The 25,830-nt window shown below is 41.6% G+C and overlaps 1 protein-coding gene across 2 annotated transcripts; it reads right to left on the bottom strand.

Moving 5' to 3' along the window:
• Window positions 1-2,515: 2,515 nt before the first annotated feature.
• C13H16orf87 (chromosome 13 C16orf87 homolog) lies at window positions 2,516-16,270 on the bottom strand. 2 transcript variants are annotated; one of them, XM_074158138.1, is made up of 4 exons: window positions 16,099-16,270; window positions 11,784-11,880; window positions 9,000-9,182; window positions 2,516-3,222 (listed from the first exon to the last, which is right to left on the bottom strand). In XM_074158138.1, exons 1-4 carry the CDS (start codon window positions 16,162-16,164, stop codon window positions 3,104-3,106), a joined length of 465 nt encoding a protein of 154 aa, XP_074014239.1. In that variant the 5' UTR covers window positions 16,165-16,270; the 3' UTR covers window positions 2,516-3,103. The 2 variants fall into 2 exon arrangements, with proteins under 2 accessions (XP_074014239.1, XP_074014240.1); XM_074158139.1 differs by lacking the exon at window positions 9,000-9,182 and having other exon boundaries at window positions 3,104-3,222; window positions 16,099-16,164.
• Between the last annotated feature and the right edge of the window lie 9,560 nt (window positions 16,271-25,830).

Raw genomic sequence — 25,830 nt, 5'->3', positions numbered from 1 at the left:
TGCTTATAAACAGGCAGTTCTCCAGTACAAGCCTAAACTATTCAGTTCACAACATCAAGTTTATCTGGTCAGATAAGTCAACATGTAGAGGTGGTATGGAGATGGAGTGGTAATTTTGTGGTGGTGATATACTTGGTCTTCTTTGGAGTTAGTTAAAAAAATGGCAGCCTAATTCACTTTTTCTGAAAGAAGATTATTTTTCTGTGTGAGGTCTCATGCTACAAAATGCAGTGAAACAAATTAAGTTAGACTGAACCACAATGACATTCAAAGGCAGGGCCTAAGATCTTATACTGGAACTAGACAGTCACCAAAAAAAAAAAAAAGCGTTGCACAAGCAGCTTCCTGAAGCATTACATATTTATTCTTGCTTCTTGGAAACTATGCAGTTCTCAAGAAAGTTGGAGCTGCATTACATTATCTCTCATCATTTAGCTGTCACTGGCTTTATTTCAGTTTCATCAGACAGTGACCCAACACATTTTACAACTACGATCTACAATGATTTGCCACGGTGTTTCATCCATTGATCATCTCTAAAGCACAAAGAGCGAGCTCAAGATGCCATCAGGTTGACGCCTATTTCACACAATGCAGATGCTTTCCAGTTCAGTCACTGAATACGTTCCAATAAAGCTATGTCTTTGGATACCACAGCCACAGTTACCAGGGCTTTGGGAAGGTGCTGAAGTGTCCTGTCTATACAGGAAAGAATGGTTTGTTTCTGGTTGCTTCTTGAAAGAAAGTCAGGACTCTTGCTTTGCAAGATCCACTGGCAAAGCAGCACTCTCTTCCTGGGGTACTGTCAAGGCCGCCTGCTTCCATCACAGCTTTCTCAAAGAAACTAGAAGATAGCAGGGGAAGAAAAATAGCATGACCACAAGTAGGAAAGAGCTGACAGCAGCGATGTGGGGAAGACAAAAGGGAAAAAGTACATAAATAGAACTCAAACCACCATTTCAAGAGAGCCTCCACCGACAGAGGAGAAAAAACAGCCTTGCACTTTTGAAAGGTATGAATGTCTTTTGCAGTACTTATCAGAGAAGGCAGCAATCTAAGTGTAAAAGTCGTAAGTTGAATTTTGTCACATCTAACATTAACTTCAGTCCCCTGAAGATAACTTTAATTCCACGTACAGGAGCAGAAAGAAATAGATATCTGTAGGAACACAGGTCAGAACACCAGAGACTGCATTAGTAGTTCCCTTTGTCCCTTCTTAACACAGTAGATTTCATTCTAGCAACAGAAGCGACACAAGCCTGATCATAATCTTAAGTTTTCAAAATTAGAACTTCCCTTTTGTCATTCTGACTTTAATAACTTACCATGCAAACATATACTCTATCCTCAAGAGTTACTCATCTGTCCTTACTACTGGTATCTGTGACAGGCTACAGTTCTAGAAAGCAGAAGTCTACATGATGTAGGGAAGTAGGTCTTGTGTTTGCAATTCCTCATTTACTGGAATAAAGACAAATGTAGATTAGTGGTTTAAGTGCATTTCCACACCCATTCATCTTGTCCAGTGTTAAAAGGGACCCAGTTACTCCTTGGGAGTTAAAAATTAAAAATCACTTTCTCTGTTTCCTGCCTCTGTTAACAAAGTTTGTGTCTGATCAGTCCCTTGTGGCTTAAAACCATCATAGCTCCTTCCTTTAACCAGTAACTAATAAACAGTCAGTATTTCATAGTCTAGCTTTATTAATAAAAATCCCTGCTTCTACCCAGAGATCAGCTCTGTAGCAGAACCTCATTAGTAATTCTCACTATTAAAGTAATGTGATACTGAAAAGCATGAGTAATACTGAAAAAAACCAAATTTAGTGTTTTAAGTGTTTAAAAAGACATTTAATTGCATTCCTTCTCTTAGAAAAGAGTGAATGAAAGGCAGCAAAAAGCTAGTATGTCAGATTTTATGAATGCAATTGCCTCCTAAACCTCCTCCCTCAGGATTTTACAGGGCTTGAGGTTTTTTTTTTTTCTGGTAAAACAAAACCCCCATGTAGTTACTAATGCAAGAGTTTTGGCTCAAACTGCACTATACCACTTTAACAAAGAGAACTCTGTTGAATGCTTTCCCCAAACTTACTTCTACCAAAACAGCTCATTTTTGCACACTCAACTAGACTTTTGCTTTGGCATTTACAGTCAACAGTCCAAAGACAATACTGCTGAGAATTACACTTTTAAAAGACAGACAAAAAAAGCTGATGAGAATAAAAGGAACTAGCATAACCTCATCATTTAGAAATACCAGTAAGAAGATGCAAGCTGCAGATCTACATCTCTGATGCCTGCTTCTCTGCCTCTCCAGTAAATGATGGGCCAAGAAAGAGTATGGGAGAAGTACTTACCATCTGGACAAGGCAGATACCCGGCAAACAGTGGTTACAAAACAAGCACTTTCCTTTCAAACTTCAGGAGTCTGACCACAAGAAGTATATGTGATTTTTGAAAAACAGGGAATCATTTTCTGGAGAGAATTCATAAACAATACAGAGTCGTCAAGCAGAATAATGCCCCAAATGAAACCACTTTAATTTCCTTCCTATGGGAATAGCACACCTATAAAAAAAAACGCAAATCTAAAGTCATCCCTAGGATGAATACCAGATTTTGAAGATTAAAACCAACATATCCTAAGGATGACAAATGTACTTAATTCCCAGTTCAATAAAATATTGGAATATCAATTTATTAAAAAGTTATGTGAACTGTACATACGTAAACTGTAATATAGCTGAAAAATCTGAAATATATAATTTTAAAGGAAAATCATTTATTTCTGAAAATATTTAAAATATTGCATTTCTGGCAGCAAATTTAAAAGAAGTGCTCTGGAATGGGTGCAGTCTCTCTGTGCATTTGTCTAGCATTTGTCTTCAAAGTGTAAAACACATCTGCTTTCTGATTTTTCATAGCACAATCCTGTGAATGCTTTCTTTCTGACTTGCAGAGACAGAATTCGACTTCCAAGAACAACAGCAGAAAATAGGAAATAGCATGGTCCTTGATGGTGCAGACAACACTTTCCGAGAGTCCACGACACCTTGGAAATACGCTAGCCATTCTGCATATAAACGCATCAGATTGTGCTTACAAGTTACAGAATAAGTCTTTGATTGATAATTTTTCTGTTTATTTCCGCCAAGGCCACTGAAAATACGAAGGCCTTTTCATCTGAAAGGTTAGCATACATGTCAACTTCTTTTTCTTGTTTCTCTGTAGAAGAAAAAAAAGTCACTATTAGAAGCTTTTTCCATTATCCAAAGTTAATGCAAGTTACATAGTTGTTAATAAATGATGTGGAATGGAGTACTAGAATTGAAAAGAAGTTAGACAATCAACTCCTATGCGGGGAGGGATTGAGAGAGAGGAGGAAGGAATGGAGGCACACAAAGGTGCTAGAAGAGTCACAATTAGTCATCCAAAAGCATGACTGAATTTCTGTTCTTTAATGACAAAGAAAGAATGAGTCACTAACATTATATTGATTCCTGGCACAAAAGAGTATTCAAGTGTTCCTCCAGTTTTGGGTTGGGGTTTTTACAAAGTTATTTCACCATATCCTCATTAAATATGTTTATCCCCCTATTTTATACCCTAAGTAACAGAAACCCAAGAGTTTAATGACAGTGTCCAAGACCAAAGAGCAGATATATGGCAGAAGTCAGGTTCCCAATTTGTCACCATGATCACTTCTGGGATTTCTACACTGCAGCCTTTCAGCCTTCTCCCAGATACAGAACAACGCTAACACCTCAGTGAGCAAGGGGAAGCCTCTGAACTCCCTCTGCTGATGTGGGCTTCTTTCAAGGCTACAGACACACAACAGCAAGCCATCAAGAAGTTTCCACTCTGCAGGGCTCAACTACACTAAGTTACACTGTAGCATATGACAAAACTAATAAAATAGTACTTTCATATATACCACTTACTCCAGTTCTTGACTACATATATCTCAGTTTAGCTAGCCATGGGCAGCTGACACAACTCATTAAGAAAAAAAACAAAACAAAACAAAAAACAGCTTTGTCAGCAGAAGACCAAGCTTGCAGACACAGAGAAGAGAGGAATACATACAGAGCTTTAAGGCTGGTGTCTAGCTGTGGAACTCCATCTCTAATCCAATTTCCACAGTGGCCTGGACTAATTTACAATCACAACACAACGCTCACCTGACAGATTCCTCTGTCTCATTAACACACAGACACACACGTGCGTGCTCTTTTTGACCACAGCACACTGGCAGACTGTCCACCAAGACACCTAAATCAGCAATGGGCAGGTGAAAGACATAGCAGCATTGGAAAATAATGGCAAGCACCGTGTGGAAAAAAGATCCTGGCACCTCATATCTCCATCCACTCACACGGTTATTCCTTCAGTGCATCTATATTCATAACAACATTTTTAGATTTGGCTTCACATCTGATTGTCTGTATTACAGCTATGGACACCATTCCAACAGACTGCCTTCCCTGTGAAGTCAAATGCTTGTGTTAAGCAACTAAGTTGGAGAAACTGAAAAATCCTTTACTGCTGTGTTCGGATTTAATACTGATAGAGACACATGGCAACAAAATACTCTATTTAAATATTTCTAGACAACTTAAATCACACGTTTCACCTTTCCCTGCAAGTAAAATTGCTTAGTGAGGAGCCTGGACACACAAAGATGCATCAGTTTTTAGTCTGAAAACAAGAATCTTGCCTTAGCAAAGTAAAACAAATCAAAGCATGTTTGATATTTGGAAGGTAAATTATTTCTGCTTGTTCCCTGGCTACACAAGTCAATATTCTCTAGTGTATTGAGTTGCAGCGAAACTCAGTTTCTCAGCTTTCATTTCCAAGTCCTACCCTGTAGTTTAAGGCAAATCGGTTTCCATATGTACACTCAGTCTGGGCTTCTCCACTTCCTCCCTCCCACCACTTACAAATTAACAATGCTGGGAGTTGTTCTGAGCATAGATGCTATGCACACTGGTTATTCCACATTAACCTTGTCTATTTTCATATCTAAACCCCTCCCTTTTTTCATATTTCCTGATCCAAACAAATCCAGCTATCACCTGAATATGTCAGCACCCAGCAAGATTAGAAATACTTTTTTTTCCCCCCCCTGGTTACTGTTAACAGATTTTAGACTTCTTCACACAAAACTCTCTCAATTTTCCTTTACCCCCGTCCTTGTTCTGCAAGACTTCAGCTTTACAAATAGATATCTTGGTATCAAACAGTATCAGGGATTAACACAGGTTTGCAAGCTTTATGCATTATTAAGACAATTCCAGTTCTCATCAGTAGCTAGTGAAGAGCTTGCACCTGCCTGACATTTTACCATATGCTACTCATGGGATACCATGGTTTCTACAGACACTATTAAAACTTTCCGCTTCGCAGGCTTATCCGAAAGTAGTTTTGACTCACTTCTCTATTATTAGCATAAGATTGTCTTACAGAATTACAATACCATTTTCTAACATGTTAAAAATACTAAGTCTTTTAATATACAACTAGTAGGCTATTTAGGTGAAAACATTCAGTCTTTCTGTAGCATCTCTCTTACATCCCCAGATCTCCCGCAAGAGAGATCACGAGATCCACAGCCCTTAAAATTCTGATCTACGTATAAATCAAATACAGACCCTCCCCCTCACAAATTTTGTATGGATTCAAAATCCAGAGTTCTGAGATTCACTCACCAAGATAGTAAACTACTTCAAAGGTGCACATTGGGCAAGCAAATGTATGAGTAATACAGTTGGAAATTACTAGAAAAGGAAAACTCGTGTGAAGAAATTTAATCTTAAGTTTTATCAGCATGCTGAAATGTATATTATCTTTATAAAGATTCACCCCTTGTTAAGTATCAAGTACGCTTTAGTAATAGACTCTAGGCCACTCTTATTCAGTCCCACTTGATGGTAACCTCTTTCAGGAGTAGAATAACACCACTTCCTCCAGCACATGAGGGGGTTTTTTCATTTGTTTTAATATAATCAAGGTTGTTACCTAGATAAAGCAGCCTGGGAACCTGTCTAGCTGTGTATCACGGTCCCATACAGTAAAATAAAAAAACCCACAACATACCACCACAACAAAAATCAGAATCATATTATTATAAAAGTTTCAATTTTCAAAATATATTGCAGCACTGCTGACAAAGAAATAAAGTGACAATTTTGACAAGTCAAGCCTGCAGTGAGAAGTTCCTATTTTCCAGGGTTATCACATGGGTCTGAAACATGTGATCGGAATATTCTCTAGTTCCCAGTGCTCTGCCATATCCCCTCAATCTACAGCAGCTTCCTCTTTCCTCCCCCTCCATTCCTTCTTACTAAACCCGCAGAAAAAATAGCTTATTTTAAAAAGCTCTTTTGCTTCTCCTATTCTTAATTCCTGTTGAATCCTGCAGCTCTTTGCCCTAATGTGAACCAGTCATGAAGGATACAAAAGAACTAGTCAAAGGCACAGACATAACTGGGAACAAGCACGCTATGTATGAAAAGAGCACGACACAGGCAAGGAAGCAAAGCTACAGATGTCATAGATGTCGTTGGGAAGAAAATTTTCCCATCAAATGGACAGATTATCTGCTCTTACATGCTATTATAATTCACATCTCCTCTGTCCTCCTGTTTTTCATCTATAAATGCATTAGGCATTGCAGAAGCCTAAAAAGCAGCAATTATTTAACAGCTTTGCAAACAGTGGCCTTTCTTCAAGTCTTTTGAGGGAAGGAATAGCACAATCTCTAGTGGCAAGTAACGTGTACACAAAAAATCCTAGAAATATAAAATAGGCAAGGAAATAATATACCACAAGTCTAACACTAAGCTAATGTCTTGCACTCCAGTGCCGACTTTTGACATTATGTAGACTGATAGAAGGACTAGCAATGAGTCACACAAAAATCACTTTGAGTAGAGGAATTAAAGTTGCTTAACGTGCTTTTATGCAAACAACACTATCAAGTAGCAGGTTTGGTAAAGGAAGAATATTTCTAAGATTCCCCGCTAATTACTCCACAAGTAGTAGTTAGGCCACTGGAAAAGGGAGAAGTCAATGTTAACTTGTTTTATAGTAATTACTTACAAAATGATGGGTTCTCTGCTGAATTTATTTTTATAGCCAAGACAGCCATATGTATCAACTTCTTGTTTGTTTTTTCAAGTCTGCCCAAAAATCACCACAGTGGTCTACACGCATTAGTCTGACATAACCAGAAATAAGTCAGAAGTAAGAAAATATCCCAAGCCCACTTATCCCTAACCAATAAGGTGTGCTGTGCTGGTGAGAAGCAAAGATAATTACAAATGGGCGTGAATCTAAGCACAATACCAACTCCACAGAGGAGGTCGAGTAAGAAATAGCAGCAGTCACAGTAGCAAGTAAAGGGGATGGTAGAACAAGAACATGAAGGCAAACTTCTCAAGGGAGATTCAACTTAAAAAAAAAAAAAAAAAAACAAAAAAACCAACAACAACAACCACCAAGAAAACACCACACCACACGCACTCTTGCGCAAAGATGTCACTATATATGTATTTCTAGTTTTCTACCTCAGAACACTGCCATATTGTCACGCTTTGGAGTATGCAGCAAGAGAGTAGAAACATTTAGAATAGTTTTGGATAGAAAAACACGTTCTCTAAATACACCTCATGCTTCCAAATTCTTGCTTTTCGGAGACTAGAAAACACGGTTTAAGAAAATGGATATTTTCTTTTGATTGCTTAGATTGCTTTCCTCTTTTTCAGGGGACAGGAAAGAAGATTTACTTTTATAGGGCAACCCAACAAGCTCAAACCAAAGCTATGTGTGACCTAGACTGGCAGTAAAATGCCTAGAAATGATCCTAGCTTGGATCAATAACAAATAGGGAAGCTCTGTATTCTGTGAAGCTACATACATCAACAAGCCATATGCAACAGTGAAGCAACTGCCATCCAGAAAACATACAGAAATCAAATTCTAACTCCTCTTCCCACAGCCAAAGCACTAAAACAACAAAATCCCAATTTATACTTTGCTTTTATAGGAAAAAAACTATAAGAATGAACAGATTTACATTAAACAGCAGAGACAACAAAATTGGTTAGTGCAATATGGATTAACACCCATTTTTGTTAACACAAAAAACCCACAATTGCATTTCTGTGTTATGCCAGAAGGTATGCTTGATGGTTTCAATAGTTTTAAGAACAAGTTCTAAGTATCTACATGAAGTCTTGTTCTTCCCTTCCTAACTGCCCTCCACAGCCTTTTTAAGACTATGCTAAGTTTTGAATTATTAAAACCTAAAATTATTATCTCCAACACCATAGATAACAAGTGCAGTGTTGATAGTCTTGTAAAAAACAAGAATCCTAAGTGACAGTCACATACTTGAAGGGCTCCAAAATTTGTGCGTAACAGTCTCTTTATTGTATAAGGATTGAGAACAGCAGGTCACCAAGGAACCTTAATAAGCAAGGAAGCACTCTTTCCTCTAGAGTATTATTCTGTTAGAAACATGGGACAAAAATTCAGGTCATACTAGTGACTCAAGATGCCCTTTAACTTCTGTTCTCTAAAAGGTTTCAAAGAACTTTTTAAGCAATCCAACCATCCTAATCACACTCTGGTAACAGGCATCATTACATTGTTTGTCTTCGTGATACAGAGCAGCAGTACCTCAAAAAGAAAATAAACAAAACCAAAGCAAAAAACCTACTAAGCACTACAGTCCAATGGCTGTCAACCTACATGTTGAAACTTGATCTGGTGCCTAAAAATACAGACGTAGTTCAAATTAGACACTGGAACATAAAACCAGAGGTCTCTACAGATGTGAAGCAGTCCCTTCCCCATATTAAGATATTGGGTATCAGCTGAAATAGTCTAGTTACTTACATGGTCTGAATGGTATAAAGGTTTATTGACCAAAAAAAAAAATAAATAAAATCTTAATACCTAAAGAAAACCCAATGAACATATTTCTCCAGTTCTCATACCTCTTTCTTCCTCGTGCTTTTTGGCTGAGGCACTCTTAGGTCTTCCTCTTCCTCGTCTGCTATGATCTGAATGGCTGTTAGACCTGGATCTTTTTCGGTTTTCTAAGTCTTTATTCACTGCAGAATTTATCTTCTCTCGTTTAACTCTCTCTGTCCGTCTTCTTTTGGCCTCACTCTTGTTTTCTGTGCAAATTAATAGAGATGGTATGATCTAGGGTTTTTTTTCCTCTTTGTTCTTAATTTACTCTTAGTGCTTACCCCACCCAATCATATTTTTTCTTTAAATCTCTTAGCAAAAGTGGTTAGGTATCTATACCTTTACAGAACAATTACATCTGCACAATATCCATGTAGAAATTAAGGTGTCAGATCCAGAATGACACTTCACTTCTTGATTACAAAGATCGAGCCTTTAATTATTCCAAATGCATTTTGCAATGTGAGGTATTTGCTAGTATACAGAAAGTTCACAGTTACCCATAATAAGATGAAAAAAAAAAAAAAATATGCACAGATCGCAGCCATCAAGATAGCCCGTTGCATGTTTCCACTAGCCAAATAAAAAAGTTCATCATATAGGCAAACAGCAAAGTATTTAATCTTCCTCACCTCTGTGCCTGGCAAGATCATGGAGCAGATCCTCCTGGAATCTCTGCTAAGGCACATGGAAAATAAGGAGGTGATTGGTGACAGTCACCATGGCTTCACCAAGGGCAAGTCATGCCTGAAAAACTTGGTGGCCTTCTACAATGTTGCTACAGCATGGATAGATAAGGGGAGAGCAACTGACGTCATCTACCTGGACTTATTCAAAGTGTTTGACACTATCCTGCATGACATCCTGATCTCTAAATTGAAAGGCATGGATTTGATGGATGGACCACTCGGTGAATAGGGAACTAGCTGGATGGCTGCACTCAAAGGGTTGCAGTCAACAGCTCCATGTCCAAGTGGAAGCCAGTGATGAGTGGTGTTCCCTCAGGGGTCAGTACTGGGACCAGTGCTGTTTAATAACTTTGTCAGAGACATGGACAGTAGGATCAAGAGCACCCTCAGCAAGTTTGCTGATGACACCAAGCTGTGTGGTGAGGTCAACACGCTGGAGGGATGCCATCCAGAGGGACCTCAACAGGCTTTGGAGGTGGGCCTGTGTGAACCTCATGAAGTTCAACCAGTTCAAGTGCAAGGTCCTGCGCTTGGGTCAGGGCAATCCCAGGCAAAAATCAGGTTGGGTAGAGAATGGATTGAGAGCAGCCCTGAGAAGAAGGACTTGGGGGCGTTGGTGGACAAGAAGCACAACATGAGCTGGCAATGTGCGCTGGCAGCCCAGAAAGCCAAGCTCATCCTGGGCTGCATCGAAGCACAGCCAGCAGGTAGAGGGAGGTGATTCTGTCCCTCCACTCCGCTCTGGTGTGACCCCACCTGGAGCACTGCATCCAGCTCTGGAGTCCTCAACATAGAAAGGACATGGACCTATTGGAACAGGTCCAGCATAGGGCCACAAAGAATATCAGAGGGCTGGAGCACCTGTCCTATGAAGACAGGCTGAGAGAGTTGGGATTGTTAAGCCTGGAGAAGGGAAGGCTCCGGGGAGACCTTATAAAGGCCTTCCAGTACCTGAAGGGGGCTACAGGAGAGATGGGGAGGGACTCTTTATCAGGAAGTATAGTGACAGGACAAAGGGTAATGGTTTTAAATTGGAAGAGGGGAGACTTAGATTAGATATTAGGAAGAAATTCTTTACTGTGAGGGTGGTGAGACACTGGAACAGGTTGCCCAGGGAAGTTGTGGATGCCCCATCCCTGGAGGTGTTTAAGGCCAGGCTGGATGGGGCTTTGAGCAACCTGCTCTAATGGGAGGAGTCCCTGCCCATGGCAGGGGGGTTGGAACTCGATGATCTTTAAGGTCCCTTCCAACTCCAACCATTCTATGATTCTGTAATTCCTACAAGCTGGTAAACTACAAGTATCCTTTAAAATAATGATAAAAAATATCAATTACTTAGTTTCCATTTTGTAGGCCTAGTAGATAATTTTAAAAAGTAGACATTATAAATCAGATGTTTAAAAAAACAAACAAACAACAAACTATCTTCCCTGACAGGTGCTTGTTCTGACTAATTCCTACTAGGATTGGAGGAAGTGATAAAAACGAACACAAGGAGAATGTTAATCATGCCAGAATGCATATTCAACTGACTTCTTACTGTGCCTATCAAAAACAAAAGATACACAAATTAAACACAAAAAATGCACTATTTTTTTAATTTAACCATGCAGAGAGATGCAAGACCCACCTGGTTTTAGATTTAACATACAACAAATTTTATATGAAGTGCAATTCAGGTGTTCATTAATAAGTACAACTCAGCATAACTTCTTCAAAAAAAGGATTTTTACTTTCAGAAAACCCAGCTTCAATCAGCATGTACTCTGAAATCTGATCCCTTTGGCACCTCTAAACATTTAGCTTCAAAACAGGATTAACAGAAGGCTTTCTATAAGGAGTTATTTTGCATAGTAACCAATATGCACAGCTAGAATATACACAGTATAAATGCCAACATCACCAGAACACACGAAGTAAGACTGAAAACACCAGCTTTTTCCTCCCCTCAAAATTCAAGCTAAATTAACATATTAAAAGTCTACCATGCACAAATTCAAGGGAAAGCAAACTGACAACAGTCAATTTACAGAGAGAAGTAAAATATTCTATCCTTTGCCTCCAAGAAATGAAGGGAAAGAACCAGTGCCCCCTTCTCCCCACCTCTGTAAGTATTACCTGTGATGGGTGGTGATCTCTCAGCACGTTTAGCATGCAAGAGTTTTCGACTAATAAATATATAGCCACAGGGACATGATTTACACGCAACAGGAACCTGGGAAAACAAAAGACAAATATTTCAGGTCATTTCAAATTATGACAAAATACCTGTCCAAAGAAGGAAAAAAAAAACCCTAATAACTCGCATTTTGTCCCCAAAGACACCTCTTCAAAATCAGTCTGTACTGCAAACTATGGCCTGTACTATTATACAATTGTATTTAAACATAGTAAAACCAGGTTGTGCTGGTTTTCTTAATCACCCACCAAGCCTTTTCTTTATGCAGGTGTTAGAAATCGAGCTTGAAATGTACAGCTGTTGTGACTGCTTTGTACTACAAAACCCTTTCCCCAAACTGTCGAAAGGGAGCAGGAGAAAGCAAGGAGGACTAAAGCAAGGGTGAATTAGATAGAAATATAATTTCTCTTCAGCACTCTCAAATATCCCCCGTCAAATCAGTCAGACATTCCCAGTTTTGCTTCCTTCATTTACCTACAAAAAAATCCAAGAAAAAGTATGAGTTAAAACTGTCGGTATATTCTGAATACACTCACTTTCAGAAGCAATTGAAAGCAACTCCTTTAGAGAGCAGGAGCAGCTTTAAACAGGAGGCATAATAGAGCCCAAAGAAAACAGATGCATTTGTACCACCCTCTACAACACGGTTGTAGGCAAGGCCGGGTGGCTACAGAAGGATCTAGTTAATTCAAAATGCAAATAACCTACCACAGCTAGTCAAAAGCTGACTGCAGGCTGAAGAGTTTGAGAGACTATAGTGCTGCTCCTGATCAGCTAAGCAGTCAGGAGCAGTACATTACAAGATGAGAAAAATCTGGAAATGCCACACTGGCATGAAAAGTGACAAAAATCTTACTCTGAGCAATTAAAAAAAAAAGTGATGCTGATAAATTACAAACCTCATTATCTTCACTTGAAGCCAAGACCTTTGAGATCTTTTAAAGTAGTAAGGAATACACCATATTGCTTTGATTAGGTTTAAGACTGAAAACACAAATCAAAGCAAGTTTAAACAGAGATCTGGAAGAGATTAACACACATTAAAGTCAACTCATGTTGAAGCATGACAGTGGGGGAAAAAGCAGGAGGTAATTTCTCAAATGTAATTCTTTAAGACAGGTCTCTACAGGTTTGCCAGTGTCCACTGAAACAAACAGGGGTACAGAACCACAACTGCCTGCTCAATTTTACAGGACATGCAGAAGAACCAAGTTCCAATGTTCGACTGGCCAGGAAAAAATCTGCAAAATTAGTATGTGAACTTGTAAAGGGGAACTTAACTGCTACTCAGAATAAACAAATTATTTTGCCTTCTGTAACACATCCTAACTCCTGTACTTCACCCTATGAACAGCTTACAGATAGACTTTCGATACAGGTTTTATATAACTAGAAGCTTTAATTCCCTTTATGGAGACACTGACATAAAACCAATTCTACCCAAGGTTTACTGAACCTTAAAGCTCAGAATTTAGCAGACTTGCGTGCATGCTTATCTTCTTGTTCATAAGTCAAAAAGCACTATATAGCAGATAGTTTGCATTGTTAAGGTGATACAGGAGTTCCATTTAAGCCCATTTTTGAACATCTGGGTCTCTCCAATAATTGTATTTCCAGGCACAGCCTAAAAAAAAAATGTGGGGAAAAGCACCCAAGGGGATTGGAGCAGACCCAATATTTTTCAATGAACTTAACTATGTTTAACAGAACAATATTGTTCTCGTGTTACAGGTTTGGCAGGTAGGTGTGTGTGTCATTTAGAGGAGAATTAGGTGGGAAGGGGCTTATTCACTGAAAGATACCAGTTATCCTTTGAAGGCCTACACTGGTAACATCCTGTAATATAATTATTAAGGAGACATAATCCTACTATTCTCCTCTGTTTAACATTTTCCTAATCAAAAAGAAATTGAGTTTCTCATACAAGAAAGTTTACCTGAAGCTAAATTAAGAAGTGATAATTGTTTGTTCTGATTAACTGCAAGTACTTCAGGCTCCCTAGTTTAACGGGGCTGTGCTTTGGTTGTGAAAATACCATAAAAAAACCTTCTTTTTTATTTTAAAAAAGTCTAAGTGGCAATTACAACAGTAAAAGTTTAAAAGTCTAAGAAGTGTTACTCAATATTGTACTCCAATATTTGTGGCTGTCTAAGTATTTCCATGCGTGCCACTTCTAGTGAGGAAATCAGAAACAAATGCAAAGCCCTTGTTTATGGAAGAATTTAAGAAATGCTAGTACATGACACAACCACTTAAGAGTCACATAAGAGCTTCCCCACACTCTGCAAAGGGCTGACTTGTACTGTAGGCTTTAGTTTCTTGTCTTCTCTCAAACATTTAGCACTGGAAAACAAGGAGAAATGGTTGTGCCGGGGCGGAACACATCTGCACATTAATTACATGTCAGCCACAGAAGAGCTGCTAACAGAAATCTACATTGACATATGCATATCGTGTTTCAGTTTTAAAGCACAGAACAAAATGAAAGTTTTACCATCAGCTTAAAAAGCCTATGTTTGCTTACTCGCTCTTCCTATTGTTGATGGTTTGACATTCACTACATTTATTTTAAAAAAAAAAAAAAACCAACAAAAAACCCCACCATCACTCTCATATTCAACTTCTCACTCATTTCAGTTTCTTCTTTCACCAACTGAATAACCAGAATTCGGCACAAAATTTCTTCTCAGAAATAGTATTTCAGTGACGTGCTTAACGTGAGCATTTGCAATAGTTCATCTGTTGTTTAAAACATGAAAGGATGCCCTACACACAGCTTAACATTCCAAACTCTTCCTGGATGAGTAGAAACACTATAAAAACTATGCAATTCGGAACAAATAAGATGACTTTTTTTTTTTTAATTTTTATAAGTAAAGAAAAATAGCACGGGATTATTTTTTTAAGTATAGTTAAAATAGCGTATACCAGCCAAGCTTCAGGAACAAATAATAGAACCGTGTTTCCCATGATTACATGTAAAATTCGCTCCCCCTACCCTGAGCCCCAGAGCAGCCTTCTGCAGTGCTGTGCTATTGTTCCAGCAGAGCAGCGCTGCTGAAACAAACTGGCCTATTTTTAATAGGAACATCACTACCAGTAAAAAGCATAAATGAAAACAAGCTTATGAGGTAGTAACAGTTCGAATCTGCTGTCGGTAACGTTTAAGCATAAGCAACTCCATTTTGTCCACATCACAAAACTGCAGTGAGACACAAACGACACTTCAGGTGTGTATTTGGACCGCATGATAAGAAATTGCAGCAAAGGTCTCAGTTTGGCTGTTTCTGAACTACTCCATGACAAAACACCACAACCGAACGCTCTCCCAACAAGCCTCAGGCAAATCAGTCACCCAAAGGACAAACTGCGTTGTATAAATTACTGAGCTCGTTGTATTTTTAATAAGTTACGTTGTTACTAAACGATACTAGCGCATAAACAAACAATTCTGCACGTCGCTTCAGCGTTAATAGGGCTATTTCACTAGGGAACACGGTGTTTAATGCACATTCCAAGCAGAGAGATTGCACAGGCAACTTATTTAATTCATATAAGCATTGCTTCACAGCGGCACGGAGACACTTTTAATTGTTTCTCACCCACCCCCACCCCACCCCCCCACACACACCCCGCTCCTCCCTCAGGACCGAACAGCTCGGCCGCCGGTTTCTCGCCCGGCTGTCGGCAGGGCGCAGCCGGCAGCGCTGGGTACGACGGGGCGGAGGAGGGAGCGCAGGAAGCGGAGCTGTGCCTGCCGCCGACGGGAGCCGCTCGCCGGCCGGGCCACGGCTGCCAGCGGCCTCCCAACCGCGCCCGGCCCGGGGAAAGGTCGGTAAGGACAAGCGCACATCTTAGGCGGGCAGGCCGGAGCGGAGCCGGTCCCCGAGGTGCTGCCGGCGGGGGACGGGGGGTCTGAGGGCGGCGAGCGCCGGGGACGCGCCGAGGGAGGGGGTCCCGCAGTCCCGGGACTCGGAGCCGCCGGCGGGCGGTGAAGCCCACCCGTCCCCGTTCCGCCCACGGCTCCCACCCTTCCCTCAAGCCAGAGCCCCGGCGGCAGCACCACCTGTCCCCGCACCGCCCCGGGGCACCCCCGGCCTGCGAGGGCAGCCAGCTCCGACGGCGGGCCGCCTCGGGACGGGCGGGGGCGGCGGGACCAGCGCTCCTTCCGCTCAATGGGAGAGTGCCGCTTTAGCCCCGTGGCCACCGATCCGGCGGGAGGGGGGGGGAGAGCGAGCCGGGCAGGCGCCTCACCTGCTGGTCACACTCCGGGCAAGACTTGGTGGCCATCTTCACTTTCTTGGCCCTGCTCGAGGACATGCTCGCTACTGCTGTTACCGCCGCCGGAGCACCGACCGCCCCGCCCCGGGGAGGGCGGGAGGAGCGGGGCAGAGGGGCCGGGGAGCCGGCCCACCCTCCGCGGGCCCCGCCCGCCGCCGGCGCGGCCCCTCCGACAAAGGAGCCGCTCCCTCGCGCCGCCGCCGCCGCCGAAGCCCCGCCCCACCCCAGCGATCGGGCAGAACTGGGGAGGGGCGCGTGCGCCAGGAGCTGCTGCCGCCGCCGGATTGGCTGACTCGCGCGCGCGCCGGTAACGGCTGACTCGCGCGCGCGCCGGTAACGGCTGACTCGCGCGCGCGCCGGTAACGGCTGACTCGCGCGCGCGCCGGTAACGGCTGACTCGCGCGCGCGCCGGTAACGGCTGACTCGCGCGCGCGCCGGTAACGGCTGACTCGCGCGCGCGCCGGTAACGGCTGACTCGCGCGCCCCCGGCGCTGAGGGGAAGCGGGGAGAATCGGCGGCGGCGGCGGGGCCCGCGGTCGGCGGCTGACTGCGAGGTAAGGAGTGACGGGGCGGCGCCTTTGTGGCCTCCCTCCCCAGCGGCACCGGCAGGACGCAGTGAGGCCGGAGCGGGCGAGGCGTCAGGAAGCGTTAAACGCTGCTTTTTTTTTTTTTTTTTTTTCTGGTTTTCGTCTCAATTCAGAAAAAGAAAAGGCTAAAGCTGAGGGGGAGGGTTACCGCCTGCGGCCCCTTTTATCTTTGGGAGCTGGGTGGTTCAGCAGTCAGGGTATGCTGTCATGCCTCTAAAGGTTGCTGTTTGCAAATGTGGTGTTTTTACGTAAGTATGCTCTTTTTTCCCCGTCACTCCCACCTAAAAACATGAATAGCACAATATAAACTAACTACACTTTTATATTTCTTGTAAAACACATTTTTAAAGAAATATAGCAGCTGGAAAAACTCATTTCAACTCCAAAATTCCTTCAAGATATACCTCTTAGACTGAAAAACCACAACAGCTTTGTATTGCTATAAAATGTTTATATCTGAATCGTTTACCTCTGGAGTTAAAAAAAGAGGAAAGTGGTAATAACACCACTGCTATTAACAGGAGTTTGGGTGGTGGTGGTTTTTTTTTTTCTTGTACCACAAAATGTCTACAGGAGAACAGTGCAGCAAAGTCTCAACAGAAAATTCTTTCTGAAGGTCAGTGTTTGAAATCTCCTGAAATACAGCTGCCAAATGTTAAAGAACTGCACTGGAACTAACCGTGATCTCCTCGGAGCAGATTTCTCACACTTACCGTTTGAAGCAGGAGGCTGCAGCTCTGGCTCCAAGTACCATCACTCCAAGTCATTTACCATCTTCTCTTGTTGACAGCTTATCTCTGTGATTATCAGGGGCAGATCTCCACTGAGAGCTCCTGGGTAAAACAGGATAACAGAACTCTGGACTATGCTATTTTGCACATGTAAACTGAGGAAATGCAAGGGGTTTAATCACTTCTAATCTGTTCAGGCTCCACTTTTCCCACCTGGCCCAGGAGAACATCTTCCCACCCTTCCTTTAGCAGTCACCCTGAAGAGGGAGGAGCCATCTCAAAGCATCCTAGCGGAGAGGGGCATAGCTTGTAATGGACAGAGACTCCATGAAGGCAGCCCCTAAATGAAGCAGAATATGTTCCATATTTGTACAAAATACTGTACTTCTCACTGTACTTGATTTCACAAGTCTTTCATGTAAATATTTATACTTTTTTGTATTTAGTAATATGTACAAGTTAATTAAAGATACTGAAAAATCTATTCCGGTAATAGCAAAGCTGTACTATTTCTTGGTTGTTGTTTTGCACTCTCCTTAAATGAAATGATGTAATGTAAAACTGTTGTGAGATTTAAATGACCAGAAGGATCTGTTTGATAAATGTTTTTTCTACCTGTTTTTCCACTGGAAGCCCTACATGTCACAACTGGCTGCAGTGGACGCTTTCACGTTATTGCAATGCAAAGGAATTTGATTTCAGGTGACAAACCAAATGCTGATAGAGATAGTGCTCCAGATACCTTTATATTTTTGCTGAGGTAAAAAATAAAGACAAAAAAATAAGCTCAACATTTTGATTCTAAATCGCTCACATAAAGCGAAAGAGGGTGGATGCTTATTAAACTGTTCTACAACTCAAATTTCCACCACTGGAACACATAAGAGTTAGACTTTAAGTGCAATGCTTGCTTCGTGCACACTGTCACGGAATGAAAGCAATGCTACAATGGGTATATGAGTTGTAGGCAGACAAAAAAAAACCTCATAAAATACAAATGGTCAAAATATTAGAAGTGTTTTAAATCCTGAATATTGATAGTGGGGAAACATCACTGAACATCTGGTTAGCATCTCTCCACACAAATCTACTCGATGGGGGGGTTCTACATGCTGCAGGCATCAAGATGCTGTAAGTTACAATGAGCCTATATATATAAGTATTAACTTTGTCTCATATAGATAAATTGAAGATACAGGTACACAGTTTTGTTTGATCTAGTTTTCCTGATTCTATGTCCAATGCCTCAACTATAAAACCACCCTTACTGCAGCCTCATACACAAACTTCTCTTCCCGAAGAGAACCACTGCCAGGACCGAAGCAACAGGCAAAGTCCTACCTCAGCAGGGCCTGGATTTCTGAGAGGTAAATCACGTTCACGCCCTTGAAAGTATCCTTCAGATTCCCGGTTTGTCGTGCCATCCCTCTCCATCCTTTCTACCAATGCTGTACAATGACTAAAGAATCAAACGTCCTATCGTTTGCAATATCCTTTCCTGCGACAGTACAACGTATTGATTTTTTTTCTATCCTTCCTCCTCCACGAGTCTCTCTCTTCAGCCCAATTCCCACGCAAGGGCATGAGAACGTTGTACTTGTGAGCATCGTGGGCTCCCCCAAGTGTGTGTTGTGGTTTCTGCGTGAGTACAGAGTTAGTGAATTGGCTGATTTGCCCTTTTCCTTTTCTTCTTAGTATTTAAGTTGTGTTTCAGAGGGTGGCTTTTGTTTCCCTCTCTCTGCGCACATTGTTTTCAGCCTGTAGCAGTCCATTACCAGCAGAGGCCTTCCTCCAGAGATACACAAAGACAAGACAGGGTTTTTTTTTTATATAAACTGCGACCGTGGCCAAAAGCACAAATGTGTTCTATGTAGGCAGGGCATCCACATTTCATTCCTCAATCAAGACCAAAGCCATGCAACCAGGAGCTTGAGAATACTTTTGGATTTTTTTTTTCGTCTTAACTGAGAAGGTCCAGACGCAGCAAAACACAGAAAGGCTCTTTTGGCGTTTCAGAGGGTCTTTGTAACAGCAGGGGGCTCTGCTGTGTATGGTAACAGTATCTAGTAAAGAAGTTAATGAATATACAAGAGAACTAACAGATCTGTTACAATACCCTGCCTTTCTTTATAGAGCAAATAAACTAGTCGGTGACAGCTGTTCAACTGTTCTAATAACACAAATATTTTCCTTATTGAATGCAAACAAGACAGTATTTGTACCTAAACAACTGATTGTTAAGATTTACCAGACAGATATTTTTCTTGTTATTCTTATTATTTAACGCATTAGTTTTGAGTTCGGAAAGTCCAAGGCTATTTCTTGTGCATCGTTTGAGAGGTTTAATCCAGCACTGAGAAAAAAAGCAATTAATACCTTTTTAAGGGTACAGGTACTTCCTCTCTTAGAGAGTCAATAATGAGTGGCACTTTGCAAGACCAAGCCTCATTTAAAATGTGCTTTACACTAATTTAAAATAGAAAATTAGAAAGTTATGCCATTTCTCTATTTTGTGAAAAGCTACACATGACTTTTCAAATGTCTGTTCCTGATGGCTTCTTTTCTTTGCTGTTGTCAGAACACAGTCCAGCTGATCTGAATGGTCTGAGATCCGGGGGCTCTTTCCCCCCCTTCACTGGAAGGCCATGTGTACGCCTGCCACACCAGCTTCTTGCACGCTACAGTAATTTACTGTACAACTATAATTTTACAAGAAGATAATCCCAAAGTAGGTACAATTCACATATCGAATCCACATTACATTAGGAGAGAGAAGCACTTCATAAGTTTGATTTCTGCCCACCACTACAGACAACGTGGAAGCATTCTGCTCTCCGAGCGCTGACAGCCTCAGACTTGCCTAAGAGCTGACAACATGCAGCAGATTGAAAAGTTCCTAAAAATGCTGTGCAACCTTGTGTCAGAAAGGTTATAAAATGCATCCAGATTAGGTAACAACCTCCTAAGTAGTCAGCTATATTCAGTGGGACTTCTATTCTTTCCACAGATAAAGTACTATCTAGAGAATTACAGTTATATCTAAAACACATGGGCGTTCATACCAGGCACAGAATGGATCAGAGAAAAATTACAGATAATAACAGCTAGATGAGAATATTTGCAATGTTACCATGAATGAAGTTGTAATGTTATGGTATATAACTGGTAAGAGGAACATACTATATAAAAATCCATTAATTTTACAGACAAGCTTTAATGCTATTTTCTATGATTCTGGTTTTTGGCAATTTCAGTAATCACAACAGTTCACAATACTTAACCCTCTTACTATGCTTCTCTCATCAGTAGATTTCAGGGTAGCTGTAATCTGAGTACCCTCTGAGTCCTTTCATAAGAAATCAGGGTTGTGCCTAGTAAGTCCTCTGAGATCTCATTACTCTGAACATGGGCAAGAACAACATTTAAGTGGTACAAATGTTGGCTTTGTTCTCCAAGTACAGCTAAATATTGAGCGTTTCCCGATTGTAAAGCATTTTGTTCTTCAAAATGTTGTTATGCATTGATGTCTTGGTTTCACAAAGCCCACATTCAGCTTGACTTCGTCTCTCAAGTTTAGGTTTTGCACATTAGAGCTTGCCTGAAAAAAAGAGACCATGCCACCAGCATAAGGATGCCAGCTTCTACCAACACTGCTGGCTATTGCAGACTACTAGGACACAGCTATGAGCCCGCTCAGAGCGTCACTGCATCACCAAGCTTCCCAGGTACCCAAGTCCCACCCTTGCCCACAGTCACTGCAGCCCTTTCCCACCTCTGCAGCTGAGTGTCAGCATCTCTTGTCCACCATGATGCACAGTGACAGAGTCTAATCTAAGTGAAGCCCGCTTCAGTAAACAACATGTTACATTTTTTTTAAGGTCATATCTTTTCTATACCTCTACTGTGCTTCTTTTTGTAATCAGAAAGAAACATTTTAATTTCTAGCTCCTGTATTTTAGTAAGTTGCTATATTAGTAATGGGGAGAAAAAAAATCCTTCAACTTTTCCATTCAGCTGCTTCAGTTTACTTGATTCTTAAAGCAAATGTATCCAATACGGTGACCTTGACCATATAATTTATAACAATGAGTTACATGTCGCCCAAACCCTCCAGGGTGGGAAGATCCTTCTCTCATCAAGCTGAAGCACAACCTATGAAATGAGATTTATGGCCCAGAAAAACAGTGTGTTTTAAAAAAGATTTATTTGCTTTGTGAAGCAAGTCAACTTCAGATGAGATTTTTAAAAGAATCTTTTGTTAAAATATTAATAATTTAAATTATTTAACGCCAGTAGCAGCTACCATTCCATAAAAAAGACTTCCAACATTTTATTCTCACATATCAGGCCTTTTTCATGGGAAACTTCATTAAAATTCACATGTTGTTCAGAACCGTTTGGTTTCAACAAAATCAGCACTTTTCACCAAAAACCTTCTGAGCAGTTTTATTTTAAATGCAGTGTGTACAAAAAAATGCTTCACAAAATAAAATTACGTTACTTTCATAGAGCACCTTTTCAATTAATTCTTAAGATAATTCAATAGTTTGTTTTTAGGGTAGGGAGTTGGGTGCTTTTTTTTTTTTTTTTTTGCTTATCACGAGAGGATGAGAGCTGGTAAACATTAAGGTATGAAGTCACTAAACTGGCACTTTTTCCACTGACTGCACTGAGCTTTGGACCAAATCTTAAAGTTTTATGATCAGTTTGAAGAACAGTAGCAACAGTAATTCCTCTGAACATGCTCGTTATGTTCTGAACTGCTAAAATCAGCAGTATTCCATAGGAAACAACCATCCTCCAGATTTGTACAACACAGAATACATAAAAGGTTTGCTCTTTTTGCCTTAAAAAACCCCATAGTTTTTGTACCGTGGGTTCCGTTTACTTAGTGTCCTCAAAGAATCCTAAATATCATTAACAGCACTTTGCCATTTTAAGCTATTAGGAGTAGTTTTCTATCCAGTGCCCTTATGGAAATGAAACAAAAAAAAATGATGCTTAGTTACCATGTGCCGTTACTGTAATCATGGGGTTTAGACCAAGCAACTCTCCATGACAAAGGAGCCTGCTGAACGTCTGTTCAAAATGGAAACGTGACAGCAGCTGTTAGTCTGTTTATCAAGGTTTTATCTCCAACTCTCTATCTACCTTTCTATGCATTTATGCATTTGCTCCTCTTCTGTATCTCCAGCTCCCCACCATCAACATGAAATTATTTTAACTTCTTATAACTTACGACTAAAGATGGAACGCAGTATGGGGATCAAGGAGCTGCCCTCCGTGAGCAGCGCTTGCCAGCCTCTTTGTCTGGCTTGTCTGAAACCTGTGTTCGTATAATTTGTATAGAACACATAAACTGTCTGTTGACCAGGTCAATCGATCACCACAGGCCAAGCTGGAAAAGCTAAAGCCTTGTCTGAGGGGTACAGGGTGAGCCTGCAATGATGCCTGCTATCTGCAGCTCAACTCAGGGGGCAGCAGAGAGAGAGAAAGGAACATTTCCTTCAGCAAACACAGAAAGATACTTCATGTTTAACAGGTCATTGCACAAGATTTTTACAAACACGCATTAACCAATTTCACAGCTCATGAGGTGTGTTTTTTTTTTGCTCATTGTACAGGCAGATATGCCAAACCACAATAAGTCGGTGCCATGCACAAAAACACAGTCGCGCTGACACGGGAGTGGAACGCTGACTCTCCCGAAGGCAGCAGAAGCTCTGCAGCTACCTTCAAAAAAGGCAAGAAGACAGGCACAACTTGGCCTCAACACTGCAAGTTCATCATACGCTATTCCATTTCCTGAAAGTATCTCTATTAAAATAACACTTGGAGATACATTTATCGTAATTAAAGCAACAGATACTTTTCCTATAACACAAGCAAGACTTCACGTTACATTGAACATGGAAAGGCTTTTTTTTTTTTTCATCTTACTTATTTCCTGTGTGCCTTTCTTAACTTAGGAAATGAATCGGACTACTGCATTTCGAGTTTGCAAATGTTTTACAAAAAACATATGCTTTGGCTTGTGCAACGTGCATTTTAAGACTGTGAGCCTCACTCCAATGCTGCCGGGCTGCGTTACGTGCTCACACACAGCATTACAGCATTTGCAAACAAGGTGTGAGGTCCTGCTTGGACTGTCAGGTGGAGGCAGAAACGGAGATGTCAGGCAGTCTGTACCTTTCCTTCCTGGGGGATCAATCAGAGATCCTGTGCCAGCGCTGCTGGAAACTTTCTGCTATGCCAGCTGTTTCGGGGGGGGGGGGAGAGGGCGGGGGGCGGGCTGGGGGTGGAACAGCAGCGTGTGGACCAAGAGCAAAGGTTAATTTGTGTTCTTCCCCTAGCAAAATTAGTGCTTCCAAAACCATTGGGCTTTGATTTTTAATAGACTGAGTAACTTTTCAACCTCGATTTCTAATCAACCCTGAAACACACACAGATCAAGATGTCTGGGAAGTCTACTTGTACACACTGAATGTAAATATTGGAATTTAAAGTAAGTCGAACATTTCAGTTGATCTGATTAAAGCTTACTGCGGAATCAGTTCTGGTTTTGTTTTTGTGGTAAATTTGACCTTAACAAGTCTTTACCACAGCTTGAAATCTTTTCTTCTGAACTACATTTTATCAAAACTGGGAAAAAAACCACCATGACCCTGCTTGTTAATTATCAGTCAAAAAGCTGGATTCAGGTGGCGCTCGGCTTTCTAGATACATGACTGATTGCAACTTTAAAGGAAAAATGTTGAAATATGCAGGCTCCAAAACTTGACATCTCAAAAGTTAAAAAGGTTTATAATGTGGAGAAAAAAAAAAAAATCAGTCTGAAGGAGATGTAGACTGTAATGTCCAGAAACAGTTACTGAAGCTGCAAATTCACAAAAATGTCCTTCTTGGAAATTGAATTTCTAACATATAGTGCTCCTCTGGGTCATTTTGTGAGCAGAATTTTGGAGGGAGGATAAACGGGCTCAGACACGCTCCACTCAGCCTTCACAAGCTGAGCACTGAACAAGAAAAAACTTTGAGTACAATTAGAACAATGACTGGAAATAAACAAAATTTAATTCCTGAGTAAAACAAATGAGTTCTCTGCACCATCTCAAGATGCTCCCTTCAGCACCAAAAAAAAAAAAAAAGAATCCCATTTCTGTTATTTTGTTAAATATGAATTCACTAAAATTCTCAAGTAGCAATTGTTTTTAGAAGAGCACAGAGCAAGAGCTAAAATATTGCCCTTGAAACAGAATAAGGACTGGAACAAATTACTTATGAACTAAACACTATGGCGAGCAGAAGCTTGTTAGAAAGAAGAAATAGTAAAAACAGCAAAAAGATTCAAGATATTATTGTATGGGGCAAAATAAAATCAAACACAGCAAAAGCAGCTTGTTTTCTCTCCATCAACCAAGGAAAGATACCAAAATCACACAGAACAGAACCCAAGTCTCAAACCATCTAATTTAGGCACCTAAAATAGGAAGCTGGTTTTCTATATTCTGTCTAAGTCAGTGGAGAAAGAGAAAGTAAAAAGAAGGTTCTACAAAAACAATTCACAAATAAGCCTGATTCACGGCCCAGGCTCCTACTCGGGGAGGTAACATTAGGTCATAGGAATATTCCTGAGTGAATGTTCCCTTATTCCACTCCCTGAGCACAAACAAGGAGTCTCTTCTGGGCACCCAGGACGGGTAAAACGGGCCTTCTCCTCCCTATGGGCAGCAAGGAGAGAGAGCTCCCCTGAATTCTGCTGCTGTTGTATTTCGTGGCAGATCTCCAGTAATTTGCTACGAAGGCTGAACTGAACCCGAGAGATAAAAACATTTTCATCATCTGGAAACAATGAGGGAACTGTGAGAGAGGAGCGACTTGTTCCTGCGGGAGGGAAGGACCAGGAGAAAATGCTCCACTGGCAGGGTGACAGGGTGTGAGATGAGGCTGCTGGCGCTCAGCCTCCCTGCCCCATCTCCCTCTCCCCCAGCAACAGGTGACCCATCCGCAGCACACCCCACACCCCCCCCCGCCGACATTTCTGACGCCACCGCCGAGCTGGGAAACCAGAGCGGGAGGCTTTTTCCCCCCGACGGCCAGCGGAGAACCGGCGGGGGCAATATTGCATTTCCCAAACCGCAGAGCAGAAAAAAAAAACACACACCCAGACAAAGGCAGCGCTCCCCGCCGCGGGCAGGCGGCGGCACGGCGGAACTCGCCCCGGACCCCGCCGCCCCCCCCCGCCCGTCGGGGCTGCGGCCCCGGCCCCCGCCGCCCCCCGGCCCCGCTCCGGGGCTGGCACCGAGAAGACTTGGCTTTGCCGTTCCCTTAGGAAACGCCCCTGGGTTTGCCCCCTCCCCGGTTCCCCCGGCATCTCCAGCACCGGG

This window comes from Numenius arquata, chromosome 13 (assembly GCF_964106895.1).
Source record: "Numenius arquata chromosome 13, bNumArq3.hap1.1, whole genome shotgun sequence".
Lineage (NCBI taxonomy): Eukaryota > Metazoa > Chordata > Aves > Charadriiformes > Scolopacidae > Numenius > Numenius arquata.
Note: the sequence above shows the minus strand (reverse complement) of the source record. Positions and strands in the feature narration are given on the sequence as shown.